This window comes from Papaver somniferum, chromosome 4, assembly GCF_003573695.1.
Source record: "Papaver somniferum cultivar HN1 chromosome 4, ASM357369v1, whole genome shotgun sequence".
Lineage (NCBI taxonomy): Eukaryota > Viridiplantae > Streptophyta > Magnoliopsida > Ranunculales > Papaveraceae > Papaver > Papaver somniferum.
Window position 1 is genome coordinate 37,739,802 of NC_039361.1, and position 21,797 is coordinate 37,761,598.

Genomic DNA, 21,797 nt, shown 5'->3' on the forward strand with positions numbered 1-21,797 from the left:
ATATGTCAGTCACACTTTAATAAACGTATTTTGAAGAATATTCATGTTCACTAGTGGAGAAGACCCCCTAATCATTCTCATCCTCACTGTTCACACATATATTTTTTTTTTAGTTTTTGCATTATTCATATTTTCAGAAATTAAATCGAAAACTTTAGATCAACTCTCCCTTAGGAACGAACCTGTTATCATTGTGTTATTCATTAATGTAAGAAAAGTAAGGAATATATTTTTTCTGAGTTTGACACCTCATCATTATGCTAGAGTCAAAGGAACCTATGCAGATGGAGTGATTGATCCTGAAGCTGGACAGTGCATGGTTGTTCTGGAGTCTCTGTGTTGGGTTAAAGGACTAAACATCAACAAAATTTATCTCATATATGATTCTGAAGTGGTCGTGCAATCTATCAATACTTACAATATTGGTGTCAGATGGGAAAATAACAAGTTCATTAGAGATGTAAGATGTTAAACTTCTTATTTAATCTTTCAGTTTTTGAAAGTTTCTTTTGTAGACGGTAAGAATATTCCAGATACCATCTATAAAATAGTTAGGCGGGAAAAACTTGTTATTGAGGAATACTACGATTACACTCCATGGATTCGTTCTTCGTTAAGAAGGAGTTTGATAATATAAATTGGAATTGCGTGGACATTACCTTGGCTAAGTTTGGTTTTGGAATGAAGTGGAGAAGCAAATGGTGTGTTTCTACTCATAATTTGCAGTTTTCATGAAAGGTGAAGCTACTAATCTTTTTAGAAACCAAAAAATATTCAACAGGGAGATCCAATGTCCTATATTGGAATTCCATTAGGTAGCAAGTCTAAATGTAAAGTTGTTTAGACTGTTATTATTCAAAGACTAATTCATAAACTTGCGGCTTGGAAAAAGTCTTACTTGTCTAAAGGCCAAAAACTTATAATAATACAAAGTGTTTTATCCAGTCTGCCTACATATTATCTCTCTTTGTTTCAAATGCCTATTGCGGTAGTGAAAGAATGAGAAAGAATCATGAAGAACTTCTTATGGGGCTCTACTAGCTCAGTTAAAAAGAGGAGTTGGGTAGCCTGGTCAAAGGTTACATTGTCAAAATGTAGAGGGGGAGTAGGAATCAAGAAGTTGTGGATTCTAAATAAGGTTTTGCACTCCAAATGGATATGGAGATATGGTTCAGAAAAGCAAGCTTTATGGAGAAGAATCATAAACCAGAAATTTAGAGGTACACCCGCAACTTTCTTTATTAATCACACAAATAGATCGGTATGTCATAGTATTTGGACCGGTATCTTGAAAACAAAGGATTTTGTAAAATCTGGATCTGACTTAAGGGTAAGGAATGGAGAGAGTTTTCTTTTCTGGAATGACACATGGTCAGATGACTTTCCTTTAAGTTTTGTTTTTCCTGCCATTTATAAGATCTCGAAGGAAAAGAGGGCAACGATAAAGGACATGGTGTCATCTGAATGTGGTTGAAGTTTGAAACCTTAGAAATCCAAACAAACATGAATTGTTAGAGGTGGTACAACTCTTACAACAAATTGGAAAACCTGTTTTGGCTTTCGACTGCAAGTGTCTATGAGGCTATAGATATTGATAATTGTATGGAAAGTCCCACTAAAGGTTTTTTTTTTCATGCGTGGAATTTATGTTATGAGGGTGCTCCCACTCTCGACAACCTACATAAGGCAGGTATAGTTCAAGATCATATCTGTTTACTTCGTAAGAGCCGAGTTGAATCAAATGAACACCTCTTCTTACACGGTAAAAAAGATTTTAGGTTTGGTCATATTTTTTGAATAGTTTTGGTATTAAATGGGTGTTCGCAAATGATATTAGAAAGACATTATGGGAATGAGATGTGAATAAAATTATAAGCAGGATAAAAACGATTTGGAGCTTACTATCTTTCGCAATTTGGTGGGTTTGTGGAGGGAAAGGAATGATAGATTATATAATAATGTTTCAAGGAGTACTAATCATTAGGGGTGAGCAAAAAGTCCGGAACCGCGGATTTCACCGTATCCGTCCGCAAAATTGCGGGTGAAACCAAATCCTCAAGATCTATGGGTCGGACACGGGTGGGATTATCAAATCCGCACTTTTAGAGGTTTGGTTGCGGTTAGACTTTGAAATTCGCGGATTCACCGGCACCATAGGAATTTGATGAATCAAACTTTCCTAGTTTTCATTTTCATCAAAATGATTAATTATATAGTAAATAATAACAAGGAAAAGTGCAACTTTAAATCCTGTCTATCAGGAGCTCTTCTCTGATTACAGCAGTTGGTATAATACACCACACACCTGAGATGGTTCAAGTTCTCGCAAATTTGGCCAAACAGTCATCTGGGCCGTTACACTCTCTATGTATATAAATGACACTAGTTTTTGTGCCCGTGCTACGCACCGGGAGGCTCCGACAACCATCCACAATCTTTTTTTCTTTGAACCATATTTTAGGTTTGATGTGATGTTGCTTCGTCTCGCCATGTAGTGCATTTTTTATTTGGTGTTGTTGGGCTTAGTCCCACGCGTCGCGATGCATTCTCGATTTAGTGTGGCTTGGCTTCACTTTGCCTAGTCCCGCTGCGTTTTTCGGATTTTTGATTTGGTGTGACTCGGCTTCGCTTCGCTACGCCTCTCCCCGTCCCGATGCATTCTTCGGATTTTTGATTTGGTGAGTCTCGGCTTAGCTATGCCTCGCCTCGTCCCGATGCATGCTTCGAATTTTCGATTTGGTGTGCCTCTGCTTCGAATTTTCAATTTGGTGTGGCTCGGCTTCGCCTCGCCCCGTTCCAATGCATGCTTAGGATTTTTGATTTGGTATGGCTCGGCTTCGCCTTGCCCCGTCCCAATGCATGTTTAGGATTTTTAATTTGATGTGGCTCGACAATTCTGTTAATGCGGAGGAACAGATAAAAAATTCCAATTACTTGATTTGATATGATGATAAGTATTTCACAGTTTGTTGATAATTATTAATATTACTTTTATTATGTGCAATTTGCTAATTAGTTACCGCATATTATAAAAAAGACTTTGTTGTTATATCAAAGTCTTATTAAAACTGTTCAATTAATACACCATTCTTGAAGTTGGAAGAAATTGATATCCAATTTTGGAAATGCTTCAAGTGAAAAGTAAAGAAAAAAAAACAAAAGAAGCGCAGCACCACAGAACTAACGAAAAATTATATTTATTTTCTTGCATCAAAATCTCAAGTTCTACTGTTACTGGTTATCGCCACTACCAAGAGAGATTCTACATGATTTTACACACCTAAATATGCACAAAAGCTGATGCTAGCTACCACCACCAGTGATATTCCTAATTGTTCGGGCTTCTTTTGCAATCTTCTGCAGTGGTTCCTTCAGAAATTCTAATGATTGTGATATTTGAAGTAGCTCCTTTTGCCTCTATTGATTATTTTATTGCATCTTTATTAGCGCTCCTTGTCTCATTTCCTTGGAATACACATGTAATTCAATGAAATTCAGTTTTGTGCAACATTATTAGATATAACAGATAAACTTACTGAAATAGAGACACCTAATGGCTACACAAACCACCCTCTTGGATATTCTTATCGAACTTCAAGATATGATTTTCGGGAATGATGGCGTGTAAATCATCTCCAAGAGAAGAACTGAGCACTACTACAATACTACAACTTGATTACCCAAATCCACCTCAACTCCCTTCACTCCTGACTAAAAAAAAATGCCCGACCAATTAGATCACCATTACAAATATCTAAACATCATACAAATGTATCGGAGTATCCTATCTAAGGAAAAAAAAACACAGAATTTGGACCCAAAATTTATTTTCACTACGATGTGAGGCAGCATAGTGGTCCTAATGCTTATATCAAAGAATTTTTACCGACTTTCTTATTAAAACCAAACATTTATAAACTCAATCTTCGAAGTTGCTTGCCACAAATATTCTCCAAATTTGAATTCATCCGACCAACCGAATTTGTTGAATGTTCATGATACAGTGAGAATCTCAAACATTAGCCATTTTCTAGCCAGTCTTAATGTACATATAACATAACAAATACATGTTAAATGTCAAACATTAGCCATTTCTAGCAAATCTTAATTGTAACCTTAGATAATTTGAGCTCTCTAGCGGACAAATAATTAGTACTTGTATTTCCCACCCTTAATTGTTGAGATCAAGATCAACTGATTATAAGATCATTAGCAAGAAAACCCAAGATCAAGCTAGCTTCAATCTATATCATTATATCATGAAGTGGAGAACTTGACAAATTTGAATTTGGAAATTCAACAAAAATAAGAGACAAATTGTAGGCCAAGGAAACAAACATATTTCATACGCACCTTCCATAAATCCAAGTGTCTTTCCTGGATATAAGTTATCAAAAGCAGAACGTACTTCCTCTTCCCGTTCATTCATCGAGGGAGAAAAACAACCCAACTGAGCCGCAAGACCCATGATTATTATGATAAATAATGTACAATCTAAAAATTAACAATAAAACTTACCTTTCTTCGTAATTGAACAAATCCATGTGCACCAATATCCCTGCCTGGTATCAGAGTTCGTGTTTAACTTCTTTTTTCCTACTTCGGTCCTAAGATGGAACTGTAATACCACGATAATTTGAACAGAGTTAGCACCAGCAGCTACTACCTAAGCAACATTTAGAAAGTTAGATGCAGGCAAAAAAAGTTGCACATCTTTGATCCTGAAATAATGCAAGGAAGTAGCATATTATACTTATCATCCCACTATTGCTCAGCATTCTTAGAGCAAAATTCAGATCGAAGTTCTAATGTTTGGTTAAAACATTCACATAAGAGCAATAGGAGTTCTCAACGACAATACAAAGTTTAAGATTTTGTAAACTCCTGTCTTTCTCTCTTTTACCAATATATGAAAACTGGCATCCCAACCTATATCAAATCTGGTTGAGTTTAAATGTTTATTTTCTTGTAACTCAACTCGGTCGCAGAAACAATTGGTGTAGTGAATATTGCGTTGAAAATGCATTACTAAAATATTTATCAATTTATAACCTTCGACAATGTCCCTTAGATTCTAATAGATCACCAATATCTGTGATTGGGAACTGACTTTACTTAAAGAAGTGTTCAGTGAACCTACTATGTAGCCAAGTGGTTTTTGAAATGTAACTACACATAAACATGGAATATTTAAAATAAAATAAAAACAATATGAAAGGTGAAAAATGCATCAACGCATCGACAACTAAATATCGTTTGAAATGTAAAGTAACCCACCACGATGCTCCCCTTTCGTTAACGCATAAAGCCGGGACATACTTTTCTACAATAACGAAAAACAAAATCAAACCACAGTTAGTTATGAGAAACATAATGTAAAGAACATGAAGACATAGTTTACATTAATGAAAACTCAACATGGATTTCCTTCTCCTGCAACAAAAATCGAAAATCAAATTCACAAAATTATTAACAAAAATAGAAATTTCATATTCAAAAAATCAGCACAAATAATTTTGAATGATCTAAGCATGATAGGTGGAAAACCACTTCTAAAACCTGTGATTTGATAGCATTTCTACTCCGCGACAGAGGAAATAACAACCATTGAATTATATAAATCATCATCGACAGTTCTAGCGCTTCCTCTAGATTTCCTCTTCATGGTGCTGCTGCAAGAAAAATTATGATTATGAAAAAGCAAATCAATAACAGACTTGAAAATAGTACATCATCAATCTGGAAGAAACATCAAGAAGAAAAAACACACATAGGGATTAGGGTTTGCAAGAAAGATTTTATACATTATCCATCGTAGTAATCACACCCTCATTTTGATGTCCAGTTAACTGATTCCATTATGAAACAACCCGGTAAAGCCTTAAAAAAGAAATCAAAACAAACACTATCAGAATGCAGAGAAACCGAAGTTATCAAAACAAAATATTGAAAAGTAGACATACCAGTTAGTAAAAATGAATCGAAAAAATATATCAACCCCTAGTGATCCAAGATAAAATCTGTGGTTCGAACATGATCGATTAACTTAACAATCTACAGATTGATGGGAACCCATGATCCACAGATGTTTTACCTGACTAGACCTATTTGGTTGGAAAATAGAAACGCTTGTATGTGGATAAGAGATTAGTTTATGGATAACCCTAGAAGTCAGATGTAGATTAAAATCAAACTGAAATGAAATAAATAAAAGTATAAGATTTGCTATCACTTACCTAACATAATCCAAAGTCTTAGATTTCTGGCTAGTTTTTGTGTTTTGTTTTGAAGTATACTTCTCTGGATTTGAAGCATATCATTGTCTGTGTGAGTCCTGTAACATCTCATCTGTACATAGAATCTCTTGTTCAGTAAAAGAGAAAGTCTAAAGCTCCTTGCAAGTTTGCTGTGGTTTTAGGGTTTTAGTTTGCCGTAGTTTTCTCTTCTCGGCGTGAAAGAGAAAGTTTGTATCTTATTTATTTTTTCTGTCGTTTTTGTAAACCTTTTCTCCGCCGTTTTTTTAACTGAAAGAGATATTTACAGTTACATTCATATAATTTGAGAAAAAGTGGAATGGAGAATTTTCAAGGGGGGACGCTCACCCAAGGGTGGGTATTCTCAACACGCGACGTGGAGCCTTATATGACTTAGGAGTTTAAATGGTTTGATGACATTGAGAATACGACAGTAGGAGCTTAACTTGAGCGAAAATATTAATGTCTTCATGCCTGCAATGAGAAACTAGATTCTTAACAACATCCGCCACCCCTGTGCAATCAGTTTGAACGATCACCTAGTTACAGTGCACTTGATGTTTCTAATGATTCATATTTTGCTATCCATGTTTTCTTTTTGTTTTTACTAAATCCGCGGTTTATCCGCATCCGGTCCATATCACCCGCTGATCCACGGATGTTAAATCTGCGGGTGATTCGGCCAGACACGGTTGAATTTTTCAAATTCGTAACTTTGACGGATTGGACACGGGTGACTCCTAATCCGCATCCGCCCATCTGTTGTACACCCCTACTAATCAGATTATTATTGTTGTTAAGCGCTTATTGTTTAATTGGGCTTTGAATTATGACATTTTTGAGGATCTGTCTTTACCAATTTTGATATTTAATTGGGATGTTGTGGTTCACATGTCCACGTAAACTTTGATTCTTGTCACTTCTTTGGTGACTAAGAACCATTTTTTATAAACTTTGCCCTTTTCATTCACAAAAGAAAAATCCCTTTATCTAGAAAAACAATCTGAAATCCACGACTGGATGAGGTTCGGGCCTAAATACATAGCCTTCTTGCAATGTTCGCTTCTTGGGCCATTAATCCATGCCCATTATTCCATGTTAATTGGGTGTTGTTTGGTAAATGAAATCCAACTTCCTCGAGAGCATCATTTCACTCTTCGTCACTCCGAAGTCCGATCTCCAATTTTTCTCCCTCACATCCGTCGCAGAAATGCTCAGAATTTGGTATTAGGTTTTCCATCCCTTACAGTTTTCCTTTGGCTTTTACTTTTACTTGCGGAAGGAGGCTAATGAACTTCAAAAAATCTGGGCAACTCGATTGAGGTAATCTTCTCCTACGCTTCTTTTAACAATCAGGGTTTTGGATGTTATGTTCTCTCTAAATCAAAATTTGGCTGTAAAATTCTTTAAAATCTTAATTGTTTTTTTCTTTTTTTAATTATTCTATTAATCACTTGAGTGGTATTTTTTTAAAAGGAAGATCTAGCTAGGTTATAATTAAATCTAGTTTCGAGTTCTTGATTGTTCCGAATTACTTTTTGGGTGTGAGATAAATCTATTTTGTGATTGATTGTAGAATTGTATTTACAGTCTAATATAGGAATATCATTCTGGGTAGTCTACTTGTTCTGTTTAGATTTTTTTGAGCTGGGATTTCTAATAGTTTGAATTTCTTTCACTTATAGAAGTAGTTAAATAAATTTACACCAAATGAGATGCTTACTAGGTTGTAATATAGATTTAACACATGCAAATTAGCAGTATAATTGGAGTTGTCTTAGAAACGTTTTGTTATGGTTGGCTTGACATCAGTTCATGTGTTACTGTGTGCTAACTGAAGAGTAGTATTTGGAGATAGGAGAGGCGCATCTTAACTGAGGTGGTAGGGGTTCTGCTTTTTGAGATATTACGGTAAAATGGTGCATCACAAAAGTGGGGTGGATTGAAATGTAGATTTAGTGATTGTAAAGTTTTGGAAGCTCGCGTGATTAATTTAGAGTACCTAAAAGCTTGATCCATGAGCGAGTACTTTTGTGGCAGTGATCTACCTGTGTTTAAATATGTCAGTTTGTCCTCTTTGCTTTGTGTGAAATCTCCCCCTCTTTTTGTTCCATTACATCATCAGCTAAAGTAGAAGTAAAAAAACTAGGGGGTTTTGAAACCCAGATCTCATTCACATTTGGATTAACAGCATATTTAGCCAACATGTCTGCCGCACAATTACCTTCACGGTAATTCTGAGAGAAAGACACATGGGCAGAAAAGGTAGCTGTATAGGTAGAGTCACTGACCACTTCCAGCCTGCTAATACCCAAGGAGAGTGCCAACTGTAAACCTTCCTTGATAGCAACTAGTTCTGCCATATTGCTGCCATTTTTAAAGATATGTTTAGCATAAGCCGCAACAAAAGCTCCATTATCTGATAGAATTATGGCCCCCGTGCCTGCATCATAAGATAAAATGGCAGCCCCATCCGTATTAAGTTTATGATAGCCTGGAGAGGGAAATATCCAACCATAATACTGGGTAATATGAGGGGCAGATGATTGATAGATGTAGCTTGCACAAACTCAGAAGCTTTGCAAAGAGCTTGGCGAATCGCTTGACCAGCATCAAAAGGTGTATGATTTAAAACAAGCTGATTCCTTGCCGTCCAGATCTGCCATAGTAAAAAAGGAATGAAACTTTACCCCAAGTGTTTCATGTCCTTAGGATGGAGTTTGCTCAAGTTACAAATCCATTGTAAATTCACATGTCGCAACTGTAGAGCAGTCTCCAGAGCAATATCCCAATCAGATTGAAATTTGGACCATAAAGTCGCAACTGTAGAGCAGTCTGCAAACAGATGATCAATTGTTTCAGGATGTTGATCACAGAGAGAGCAAGTCTCACTGATATCGAGTCCTCGCAGTCGTAAAACACTCCTGACTAGAACTTTCTGGTGAGCTAGTAACCAAAGAAAATGATGGATGTGAGGTGGGCATTTCAAATGCCAAATCCGCTTCCAATATATGCTGTCAGTGGGCACATAAGATTATAAGCTGATTTAATAGAAACATGTCCAGGAGGGTCTACGCTCCAGACTTGTTTGTCTTCATAACCACCCATAGAACTAATGGGAATCGACTTAATCTTAAGTTGAACCTCAGCTGGTACTAGGTGAGCAACTTGATCCAGATTCCATTGACCTGTAGGAGTATCAAATAAGTCCCTAACTTTGAGATGGCGAAGAGAGGCAATATCTGCATACACAAGATCTTTTAGAGGAATACGAGTAACCCAAGGTTGATCCCAAACATTTATATCTTCAGCATTGCCTACACACCATTTAAATCTCCCCCCTCTTTAATGCCAACAACAGTTAATTGAAAAACGCTAACCTTTTTTTTTTGGTTGCCGTGTATTTTTCGTCTGCGCACGTATTTTTGGTACGTCGCATATCTAGCCCATTTTTTTAGCTTCTCCGTTGGATTATGTTCATCTCCAATTATGCCCGTACGATTTAATAATATATTAAAATAACGAAACGATGCGTGTAAAGAAAATTTTACTTCTTCATATCTGTCTTCGATCATTCTTCTTCTTCTCCCTCAACTCCCTGCCACTCTCTTCTCTAACAGCTAAAATCCCATATATATCGTCATCTGAGTTCGAACAATTACTGGAGGAGATTAACATTTAATGAAGGCGATCAACAATTGAACCAATTGTTTTTCTCCCGGACTGGGTAATGTACATGTCCTCGTATCAAAATTTGTATTCTACTGTAAGCTGTAATTCTAGGGTTCTGTCGATTTCATCTTCTTCGTTAGGTATATAACTCCAAACTCTTAAACATTTGTTTTTTTATTCGAAATTGGGTTTCCCCTGAATTAGGTCAGGGCATAAAAAATTAAAACCCTAACTATTTGATTGTTCATCTATTCGAAATTAGGGGTTTTCTTAATTAGGGTAAAAAATTATTGTTGACATTTATTTATAATCGTGAACGTGTTCCTTAATTTGGGTTTTCTGCTTCCAATTTTTAGTCTTTTTTTACCGAGTCTTCGTAATTTGTTGTAGTTCTTAGTTTGAGTATGTGACAAAGCCAGAGTTGAAGCATACATGAGATGGTATATATGACAAATGCTGCTCCAAAGTTGACATACTGTTTGGTAGAAAAAACTCTTTGAGCTTATCCAAATTTCTCCTTTGATCTCATATGAGCTTATCTACTAGCACATGAATTCTTTGTTTTGTGGTGCCCAAGCATTTTAGAACTAATGTTTTTGATTGTTTGATGCGCACAATTAAAAGTGTCTAATGTATGCAATGCCTTATATCCCCGACTAGCTAACTAAACTTCCATCAAGGCATCAACTGAAAGTGTCCACCTCATTAGAGTTGAATCGTTTTTTACTCTTTTTATGACGTCTTGCTGAACAGGCCTAATTGGCTTCTTCATTTTAATTCGCTTCTAATTTTTATGTAACATTAGAAAAGTGCATTTTTATGTAAGAAACAATATTTCTGCCAGTGACATAGTTTTGCCAGCATGGAAGATAAGTATAAAAAGATTATTGTTCGCCGACGTGCACTCTACTTGTTTAAAATTAAGATAAAGAACTCAAACGTTTTGTTATTCTGCTATACTGTTAAAAACTGTTTCCCACTTTATTGTATATAGATTTGGTTCAAAAGTTTCAGACATTTTAAAGTTTAATATATCCTTGAGTATCTACTTATAGGCACTTATCCTTTTCTATTTCTGACAATTAGGTTATTTCTGTTGCAGTAAAACCACAACTTGTGTCACCAAAGATATCTATTTAGTGTGTCACCAAAGATGATCAGCAGAAATGCTTTTCTGCTACTGTTTGTTCTTCTTCTAGTATCATCTGTCTCATCCTGGAAAAAAGAAGAGTTCAGAACCTGCGACCAGACTCCTTTCTGCAAAAGAGCTCGAGCTAGAACACCCGGATCATGTTCTTTAGTAGCTACAGATGTGGTCATTAATGACGGAGATCTTACAGCCAAACTTATTCCCAAGTTCAATGGCAGCAAAGGAGAAGAGGACGAGCAAGAAAAGGGTGAAGAACCCAGTAAGCCATTACTCCTTAGATTATCAGCTTATCAGAATGGAATTGTGAGACTCAAGATTGATGAGGACCCGAGCTTAGACCCCCCCAAGAAGAGATTTGAGGTCCCTGACGTGGTTGTTCCCGAGTTCGACGATAAGAAACTTTGGCTACAAAGGGTTTCAACTGAAGTAATCAATGGTGATGCATCTCAATCTTCAATTGTTTATGTCTCTGACGACCATGAAGCGGTTCTTAGACACGACCCATTTGAGGTTTACATTCGTAAGAAAGGAGGTGATCGTGTTGTATCGATCAATTCACATGGGCTATTTGATTTTGAGCAGTTGAGAAACAAGAAAGAAGGGGACAATTGGGAGGAAAGTTTCAGGAGTCACACAGATTCCAGGCCGTACGGTCCACAGTCAATCAGTTTTGATGTATCATTTTATGGAGCTGATTTTGTTTATGGAATCCCTGAGCATGCCACATCTCTTACTTTGAAGCCCACTAGGGGACCTGAAATTGAGTTCTCGGAGCCTTATCGTCTATTTAACCTAGATGTGTTTGAGTACCTTCATGAATCTCCATTTGGAATTTATGGGTCTATTCCTTTCATGCTTTCCCATGGTAAAGTTCATGGTACGTCAGGATTTTTCTGGTTGAATGCTGCTGAGATGCAGATTGATGTTCTTGGTTCTGGTTGGGATGCTGAATCTGGGCTTTCTCTTCTTTCTTCCCATGGAAGAATTGATACTCTTTGGATGAGCGAGGCTGGAGTTGTTGATGCATTCTTTTTTGTCGGTCCTGAACCAAAAGATGTTGTGAAGCAATATGCAAGTGTAACTGGAACATCTGCTATGCCCCAGCACTTTGCAACAGCTTACCACCAATGCAGATGGAATTATAGAGATGAGGAGGATGTTGCGAATGTTGATTCCAAATTCGATGAGTTTGATATTCCCTATGATGTACTATGGCTAGATATTGAGCATACTGATGGGAAAAGGTATTTTACTTGGGACAGGGTTCTCTTTCCCAATCCCGAAGAAATGCAGAACAAATTGGCTGACAAGGGTAGGCATATGGTTACCATCGTCGATCCTCATATAAAGAGGGATGAGTCGTTTCATATACACAAAGAGGCAACCAAGGGTGGGTACTATGTGAAGGATGCTTCAGGAAAAGACTATGATGGATGGTGTTGGCCTGGTTCATCATCATACCTTGATATGTTGAACCCAGAGATCAGAACCTGGTGGGCTGAGAAGTTCTCATTGCAGAATTATGTTGGCTCAACTCCTTCCTTGTATATATGGAACGATATGAATGAGCCATCTGTCTTCAATGGTCCCGAGGTAAGCTACATAATTTTGCTCTTATGTCATACTTTTCTGTGTCTTCTTTTGTTTTATTGCTTTCAGTCAGATAAACTCTGTACGTACTGTAGCAGCTATTTTAAATTTTTAATATGATTTTGAACGCTCCTGTTAAATGTAAAAAATTTAACAAAATTTGGAAATTTTCTGTTGTATTGGTCTCACAAGGAAACTCCATGCTCCATGAGCTCCAGTGTTAAGTGCTTCTAACCAATATGTTATTGAGCCTTTAAGGTTGCTTAAATACAAATCCTTGATATCATGCTACAGTTGCAACACCATTGCAGTTGATTTTACAGCAGCACCCCATAGATATACCCGAAGGGTTCCTATCTCCCTTCTTTTTTTCAGTAAAGATATGAAAGTGATTTCAACTAATAAATTAAAGCTTTATTGTTCCTTTGTTTTTCTTTCCTGATAAACTGTTACCTTGTATTGGGCGGTAATAAGTGAATGATAATCATCGAGTTGTCTGGTTTCACATGGAAAGTGAACTGTACTAGAGTGATATTATTGTTTTGTAAGGGTGTGTCATACCATTGTTATCAACCAGAAAACATATATAGAAAAAGAATGCTTCTTAAGAATAAGGAAACTACAAAATAGCTAAAGTTATCATTATTTGATTTGTAATTGTATAATTATGTTTTCTGAATCAGGTGACAATGCCAAGGGATCTTATACATTATGGGGGTGTGGAGCACCGAGAGGTACACAATGCATATGGTTACTACTTTCACATGGCTACAGCTGATGGTCTTTTTAAGAGAGGTGGCGGAAATGACAGGCCTTTTGTTTTGTCAAGAGCAATCTTTCCTGGAACTCAAAGGTTTGGAGCTGTTTGGACTGGAGATAACTCAGCAGATTGGGATCACCTCAGAGTCTCAGTTCCAATGATTTTGACACTTGGTCTCACTGGAATTTCATTCTCTGGTGAGTTCACTTATTCTATAATCGGTTAGGTTAATTGTCAATTTATCATTCACACTATTCTGTTCACCTGAAAACATAATTTTTTGCTTTTATGTGTTTGACATCTAGGTGCCGATGTTGGTGGATTTTTCGGCAACCCGGACACTGAATTGTTGGTTCGTTGGTACCAACTGGGAGCCTACTATCCTTTCTTTAGAGGTCATGCTCATCATGACACCAAAAGGAGGGAACCATGGTTATTCGGGTAATATTATAAATAAGCTTTTGGTTCTTTGTTTTCTGTGAGAGAAACATTTTCCAGAATGTGAACTTTATTTACTTCTGGAATGATTACTCTAGCCCCCTTTCCCTTTGACTGTTGCCACATGCCACATGCCATCTGGTTGAATTCTGTATGATAGCTGTTTCCCTTTTATATGATATCGTGTGGATAGATGCAGTTGTTAGGATTAAAATGCAAATATAGTTCTAAGAGATGAGTGCCCGAAATACTATCCTTTGTGCACATCATAGGATGCCAGGCATGTGTTTTAATGTTTTGCCACTTGTGTTTATGGGTTGTCTGATAACATCTTGCTATTGGATGCAACAAAAATAAGAAGGTACATCAGGGAATATGGATTTTGAAAACATGAAAACTTTTTTCAGACTTAAGAATAACATTTGGCTAGAACCTTCATAGTTACGTAGCTTCTAGAAATGTCATCAGTGTAGATAACTTGAATGTCTCTTCCATAAATGTGGTAACCTCTCATATATGTCTACTTGTATCTGTCATTTTGTACTCTTGTTTATATCTAGCATACCCCTTGGCCTTGGGAGCTTTTTTCTTTATCATGAATGTTGTTTGCTTTATCTCCCCGACCATGAAATTGTCTAATTCTGCTTGTACTTATATGATGTAGGGAGAAGAACACTGAACTAATGAGGGATGCGATACACACACGTTATATGTTTCTTCCATATTTCTATACATTGTTCAGGGAAGCCAATACAACAGGTGTTCCAGTCGTGCGTCCACTGTGGATGGAGTTTCCTTCAGATGAAACCACTTTTAGCAATGACGAGGCTTTCATGGTTGGAAACTCTCTTCTTGTTCAAGGAATCTACACTGAGGTATATGTAATAAGGCTTATTTGCTGGTCCTGTTGTATGTCTTTTTGTTATGTGTCACTGTAGTTACTGAGAATTGTGTCTGGACATCCTTTGCCAGCATGCCAAACAAGTGTCGGTATATTTGCCTCGTGGCCAGTCTTGGTATGACCTAAAGACAGGAGTTGCATATGCTGGAGGTGTGACCCACAAGTTACAGGTCTCAGAAGATGGTATTCCTGCATTTCAAAAGGCAGGAACTATTATCCCACGGAAAGACAGATATCGCCGGAGTTCTACTCAGATGGTTAACGACCCATTTACTCTGGTATGTTTATGGTTCTCAAGGCCTCAAGCGACCCCCTTAAGAAAGTTCATTTCGGAGTCTAAATGAAAAGTTTATTTATTTTTTCCTGATAAAGTTTCTTCTTGAAACTATCTGAATTTAGGGACCATTATTGAAGCATTTCTACTTTCCTGTCCTCTTTCTTTCTTGTCCTCGTTTCCATGTCCCAGCTGTACATGTCATTATTTTCTTACCCTCGGTTTGTTGTGACGAATCTTAACTTTTTCCCTAACCACGGTTACCAGACACGTAAACCCAGTCTCAGTTCAATTCAAGTATCCTTTGTCCCATTTTACATTATACGAATCAAGTTAAGCTGAATCCATAGTCAAAATATATATGACTAGATCGTTCGGATCCTTTGGTTCAAGAAACTTGTGCTTTTCTTGAGCTTGGTTACTGGTTTTTCTTTCTTAAATTGTTTACATCATGTTTCCTGCATGTTTACATCTTAGGTCTGATGCTAATTCTGGTTCGACTTGTCACAACTTATTTGATTTAAATGACTGCCTGATCTTCTGATATCTCTGCATGTGTATGTATTTGTCTGTTAAGGTGATAGCATTGAACGCGTCTCAAGCGGCCGAAGGTGAACTCTATGTTGACGATGGCAAGAGCTTTGAATTTGGAAAAGGAGCATACATCCATCGTCGTTTTGTATATTCAGATGGAAAACTTACGTCTTCAAATATTGCAAGCCCTGTATCAGGCAGCAAGGTTTATTCCTCAGACTGTGTAATCGAGAGGATTATTCTACTAGGGCTCTCTGGAGCAAAAAGCGCACTGATAGAGCCTGCAAATGTGAAAGCTGACATTGAATCTGGACCCATTATGCTTCAAGGAGGGAGGGGTGGTCCTACTGCTTTAACTGTCCGAAAACCAAATGTCCGCATTTCTGATGATTGGACAATAAGGATTTTGTAATTTCATCAATGATGATAATAGAAATTAGAAAGAATAGATAATGTAATCTCATCAGTGAGTTCGGAATAACATGTTAGCACACTTATTTGCCAAAGGCTAAAACCTCAATGCGTATGATTCTTGTTTGGGGAGGATTTCTTAAGACCAACCAGGATTAGAATTTGAGTTGTTAGATTGCTTAAAGTATTATGCTGAAGTTAGCTGGTTTTACAAAAAAAAATTCTTATCAGTATGCGGATCCTGATGTGCGCTAGTCTTACAAACCCGACATGTTCAAGGGGGTTGGACTGGGAACAAAATAAAATAAAAAAATAGCGCACTAAAAAAATGCGAATCCAGGGAATCGAACCCTGGTCAGTACCGTGGGAGGGTACTATGATACCACTACACCAGATGCGGTTTTTGCTATATGAGCACTCTTTAACCAATTATAACAGTAATAAATTAGGGAAGATCCTGGTCGACCTATATTTAGGATTTCTGTTTCAATTCAAACCGACATTGATTTGGAATTCTCATCACCTATATATACCAGGCCAAATTACCTTGTTTTAACAAAGAAATAAACTACGCAACTTCATCTTAGAAAAAAAAAGGTTAAAAAGTTTTGTTGAGAGAGAAGAATTCTATAGCTGGTAATTAGTATGGCGGTAATGATCGATGGTGGCGATTTCTGTTCTTCAGTTCAAAAGAATGCCATAAGTACTCATGGAAGTTGTGGTGGTGCAGAAGTTAACAATGAAAGAGGTTCTCCAAAGAGTAGAGAACGAAAGAGGGACAGGGATAAAGATCATGAACGTTCTGAGAGGGATCACCATAGACTTCGTAATAGTGATAGAAGGGAACGTTCTGAAAGAAACAGAGATGACGGATATCACCATAGAAATAGAGACCATGGAAGACGTAGAAGTTACGATAGCGATAGTGAAGAAAGACATCGGCGCAGTAGGTCCAGATCACGTAGAGATAGTGAAGAAGAGAGATCACACATGCGTAGTAGGTCTAGATCACGTTCTAAACGTAAACGGAATAGCGGCTTTGATGTGGCACCTCCTTCGATAGATGGCGTCGCTGCAGCTCCTCCAACTATTCCCGAAACGTTTCCGATTAACATGATGTACATGACCCAGCAAGCTACACGACATGCTAGGCGAGTCTATGTTGGCGGCCTTCCTCCTCTGGCTAACGAGGAGTCGGTGGCAACCTTTTTCGATCAGGTTATGTCGGCTATTGGTGGGAACACTGCTGGTCCAGGGGATGCTGTGGTTAATGTATACATTAACCATGAGAAGAATTTTGCTTTTGTGGAGATGAGGTCCGTTGAGGAGGCCAGTAATGCAATGGCTTTAGACGGCATCGTTTTTCAGGGAGTAACAATGAAAGTTAGGAGGCCTACTGATTACAATCCTTCTCTTGCTGCGGCACTCGGACCAAGTCATCCAAGTCTAAAATTGAACCTCGAAGCTGTTGGGATGTTGCGGGGATCTACCGCTTGTCTTGAGGGGCCTGATCGCATATTTGTGGGGGGCGTACCTTCCTATTTCACAGAGGTACATATAAGAGAACTATTAGAATCTTTTGGTCCTCTTCGAGGATTCGATCTTGTCAAAGACAAGGAAACCGGTAACTCCAAAGGCTTTGCCTTCTGCGTGTACCAGGATACCTCAATCACGGATATAGTTTGTGGAACTCTGAATGGACTAAAATTGGGTTCCAAAACTCTAACTGTACGGCGTGCCAACCAAGGAACAACACCGCCTAAGCCTGAACATGAGAATGCATTGTTAGGTGCCCTTCCCACCAAGGTTGTACGCTTAACCCAGGCTGTTAGTGCAGATGAACTAAAAGATGACGAAGAGTACGTAGACATAGTGGAAGATATGAGATTGGAGGCCGGAAAATACGGTTCATTGACAAGTGTTGTCATCCGACGTCCAATGGCCGACGATGAACCATCTCCAGGAGTTGGCAGTGTGTTCTTGGAATTTTCCGACACCATTGGCGCTTGGAAGGCTCGAGAGGGGCTGAATGGTAGGAAATTCGGTGGGAATGAGGTGGTAGACTGGTAGCGGTCTATTATCCTGAGAATAAATTCTCACAGGGGGAATATGATGCTTAAGGCTTTAACAAAGGGCTCTTAAGCCCCAGTGTGTCTTTTTAGATTTAGAGTAACCATCTCTCTAGTTTGAAGTGTTGACTAATTGTCTAAACTCTTTTGCTGTTTCTTTTTTGTTTTTGTTCGCAGGGATCATGCATGTTTCAAGTGTTGAATGCTTTGGACAGCATCCGGGTTACACTTTTCTTTGAATCATTGATATCTTTAGTTTATGGATTGAATTTATGATGCTTTTGAGCCTAATTTTTGTGTGTTGTGTTTGTGCTTTTATATACTGTGTGTAGAAAATGAAGGCAGAGAGTAAAAACAGGACTGGCATCCGATGGCTATGGGAAGAACCTAAAGAGCAGCGACTCCTCAAAGAGTCCAACATAGATAAGAATCGGATGGAGAATCTGAGAGACTACATGTTAGTGATACTTTGTTTTGTTAGTCTAATGTTTTCTCTTTACCATGTAACAAGTAGAGTGCACGTCGGCAAACGCTAACTTTTTCATGTTCATGGCTAAGAGTGTTGCTGCTAATCTGCCATATCACATATCACCATAACGATATCGTAGCGAAAACATCAACTATATATTCACCAAACACCAAGATATATATTCAATAATCAATATTATGAACTTGTATATAAGAACACACAAACAGATTCTACAGTCAGTTTGTATGAAACATGACTTGTGGGAAGTTCTAGGACATTTCTTCCCGGTCAAAAAAAAAAAGTCCACGGATATACAGCAATTTGACATTTTAAATTTGGTAGAATGGATGAACCTGACAAGAAAATATTACACAGAAAAAAAAAATTAGCTTGCTATTTATTAAACAATGAACGAACGGGTTTAAAAGAGGCATAGATGGGAGACGGCTACCCAATTTTCTATAGGAATGTACAGACCACAGAGTCAACAACCATTCCCAGATGATAGGTTATTTTGTAGGGAAGACATACAGAAACAACGATCAAAAAAATAAAAATGAAAACATAAGGGAAGAAGAAGCCATAGAATTTCCAGGATCAGTTAGTCCAGGAAGAGTTTCCGGAGCCTCCGTTTTGTATAGGCAGCATCGTGTATCTTCTAAGATGTGAGGGGGCTTTTAAGCTTAGCTGCTAACTGTTAAAGTTGTATTCATGTTTTTTGCTGTGTTTAACATATGAAAACCTTACCAATTGTTGAACTACACACCCTAAAACTAACCTCTGTCACACATTTCACATGTGGTTGGAGCCACTACTTGGTTGAGCCACCACTTTGTTGAACCATTTTTTTAGAGTTACTGGTTTTGTTCTCGGCAAACCTTGCTTCAAACAAATGAATAACATAACTGCACTTAATATAACTAAACTAAAATGGATGGTGAGTTTGTAGAAGACATACGCCATAATAGTTTACATCAAAGTATCTGGGTGCAAAACGAATATTTTATGAAAGCTGCTGCAAATTTGAAATGGCCTTACAATCCGAAAATCCACTAAGACTTAGTGCAGTCATGCAATATCAATAAGTCAAGATTTTCTTCTACCCATTTTTACTATCAAAACGCGAACTGAAAGCATTGATATGCCCACTAAAGAACTGAAATTAGAAAATGAATTAGTTTCAAACTAACCTCAAAGTCGACTCCACGTTGCCAACCACCGAGTTTCATAATTCAAATTCAACGCACCTTGGCAAACATCTGAGTTTTTTATAATTCAAATCCAATCTAGTAACATCAGTGTGAATACGGTTTATTGCTCTGATGCAGTTCTATTGGCAGCCACTTTCACCATAACCAAAAATGTATACCACACAAAACATGTTAATAAGTGATAACTATGTTGACAACTCAGGAAATTCTACCACACATGTATTGTATTTTTTGAGATCAACGGATTCTGGTGATAATGTTTGTGGTTCTGGCTTGCAGTCTCGTGCTAGTAAATGAAAAAACTCAAGCTCACAATTGCCAGTTCCTTGCATTTGACACTCCTTCCCAATAGGCCTCTTTGTAGCTTGCAAATTTGTTAGCACCCCAACAATATCTGTAAGATTAATATTTCCAATCTGATTACTGCATTTGTGGTATTCTTAAATGAGAAAGGCCGTATAAGAAAACAAACCACCAAACAAAAATGTGGAAATTGAACTATTGTCCTTCTTTCTGATGGGCCTTCATAAATATCCTTGTCCACTATACTAATATTTCTAATTTAAAAATATCTAAAAATGAGAGAATTTAATTAATTATACTTTCCTTTAATACCCTTTTGAGACTTTAATGTTCACTTTTATATTTTAGATCTGAAAATGTAACGATATATTTTCACTTCTTCTTTCTTCGCCATCACCGCCACCCCACCTTCAATTACCGTCACCTTGCCACCACCATCACCATCGACATCGCCATCCCCATCTCTGCTACCACCACCACCATCTTTTGACACACCACCGCAACCACCACAACCATATTTATCTCCACTATCAACAACATTTAGAATTACAAAGATAAATAAATCTCAGATGCAGAAATCAAGTTTGATAATCATCATCAACAGTTTATATTATTCTTCTTCTTATACTCCTTATTTGTAAGAGTGATTTTGATGGTCACTTGAGCATTTAATAATTCAGGAGATTTGATTTTAGGTTTCGATTTTGTGGTGATTTTGAATTGAAGATTTGAAGTTTTGTAGAAGCTTAATTAATAACTAAATCTGGAGTTGGTGACCTGGTGGTGCACCAAGGAGATATTAGAGAGCTTGGTTTGATGGGTTAGTAGTCTTCTTTATTCAGGATTTTGTTTTTACATTTTCATCAAGTTTTGTCATAAGATGTTGATTACGGTGGTTATATTTTGGAAGTTTAAGAACTAAAGTTGTAGTTGGTTTTGATGGGAATCCTTGAAGCTTTTTGCTGGATCTAATTACTGTTCTTAATTGGTTAATGTTTCATACTTTTTTCTATACCATGTTGATGTTGGATTTATGGTTTAGATGATTGTTGCTGGATTTAATTTTTGATAATTATTGTGATTTGTTGCTAGGTGAACAATGTTGGTGGCTACTGCAATGAAGGAGATGAAGTTGTTGTTGTTTATGAAGCTACAGGTGATGATCAATTGTTGTTGTTTATATGTTTTTATGGGATCAATTGTTCTTGTTGACCCAATTTTTTATGGGATCAACTCTTGTTGTTGATCCAATTTTTTATGGGATCAACTACGGTTGTTGATCCATCTATGGGATCAAATCATGTTGTTGACCCAATTTTTTATGGGATCAACTACTGTTGTTGATCCTTTCAACTCCTATTGTTGACAATATTTCCTTGGATAAGTATAATCATGCTTGTAGTTTAAATCATGTAAATTTCTTCCAATGTTGAACTTGTGGTGCAATAGTAGCATGCCTGACTCCATGTCAGATGATGCGTGTTCGACTCACGCCAATTTCACTCCATTTACATGGATCAACTTTCATTGTTGATCCAATTTAGTGGATCAACTATGGTAGTTAATCCACTAAATTGGATCAACTTCTATTGTTGATCCTTTTTTTTTTGGATCAACTACCGTTGTTGATCCCCTAAACTGGATCAACTTCTACTGTTGGTTCTATTTTTATTTGGATCAACTACTATTGTTGATACAAAAATATATGGACCAGTGGTGGCGTCGGCGGTGACGATGGCGACGGTGGTGGTGGTGGTGGTG

General features: G+C 37.4%; 1 protein-coding gene, 1 non-coding gene and 1 pseudogene across 3 annotated transcripts; 2 read left to right on the top strand and 1 right to left on the bottom strand.

The window, feature by feature from the left end:
• The first annotated feature begins 7,371 nt into the window (after positions 1 to 7,371).
• On the top strand, positions 7,372 to 16,133 carry LOC113275165 (probable glucan 1,3-alpha-glucosidase). 2 transcript variants are annotated; one of them, XM_026524604.1, is made up of 7 exons: positions 7,372 to 7,577; positions 11,013 to 12,669; positions 13,350 to 13,623; positions 13,732 to 13,867; positions 14,529 to 14,739; positions 14,837 to 15,043; positions 15,617 to 16,133. In XM_026524604.1, the coding sequence occupies exons 2-7, from the start codon at positions 11,080 to 11,082 to the stop codon at positions 15,983 to 15,985; spliced, it is 2,787 nt and encodes a 928-aa protein (XP_026380389.1). In that variant the 5' UTR covers positions 7,372 to 7,577; positions 11,013 to 11,079; the 3' UTR covers positions 15,986 to 16,133. The 2 variants fall into 2 exon arrangements, with proteins under 2 accessions (XP_026380389.1, XP_026380388.1); XM_026524603.1 differs by having other exon boundaries at positions 7,373 to 7,577; positions 11,029 to 12,669.
• A 180-nt stretch (positions 16,134 to 16,313) lies between these two features.
• TRNAG-CCC lies at positions 16,314 to 16,384 on the bottom strand. Its single transcript has one exon. It is a non-coding gene; the product is annotated as a tRNA-Gly (tRNA).
• Positions 16,385 to 16,629: 245 nt separating this feature from the next.
• On the top strand, positions 16,630 to 18,104 carry LOC113272362 (annotated as a pseudogene).
• Positions 18,105 to 21,797: the final 3,693 nt, after the last annotated feature.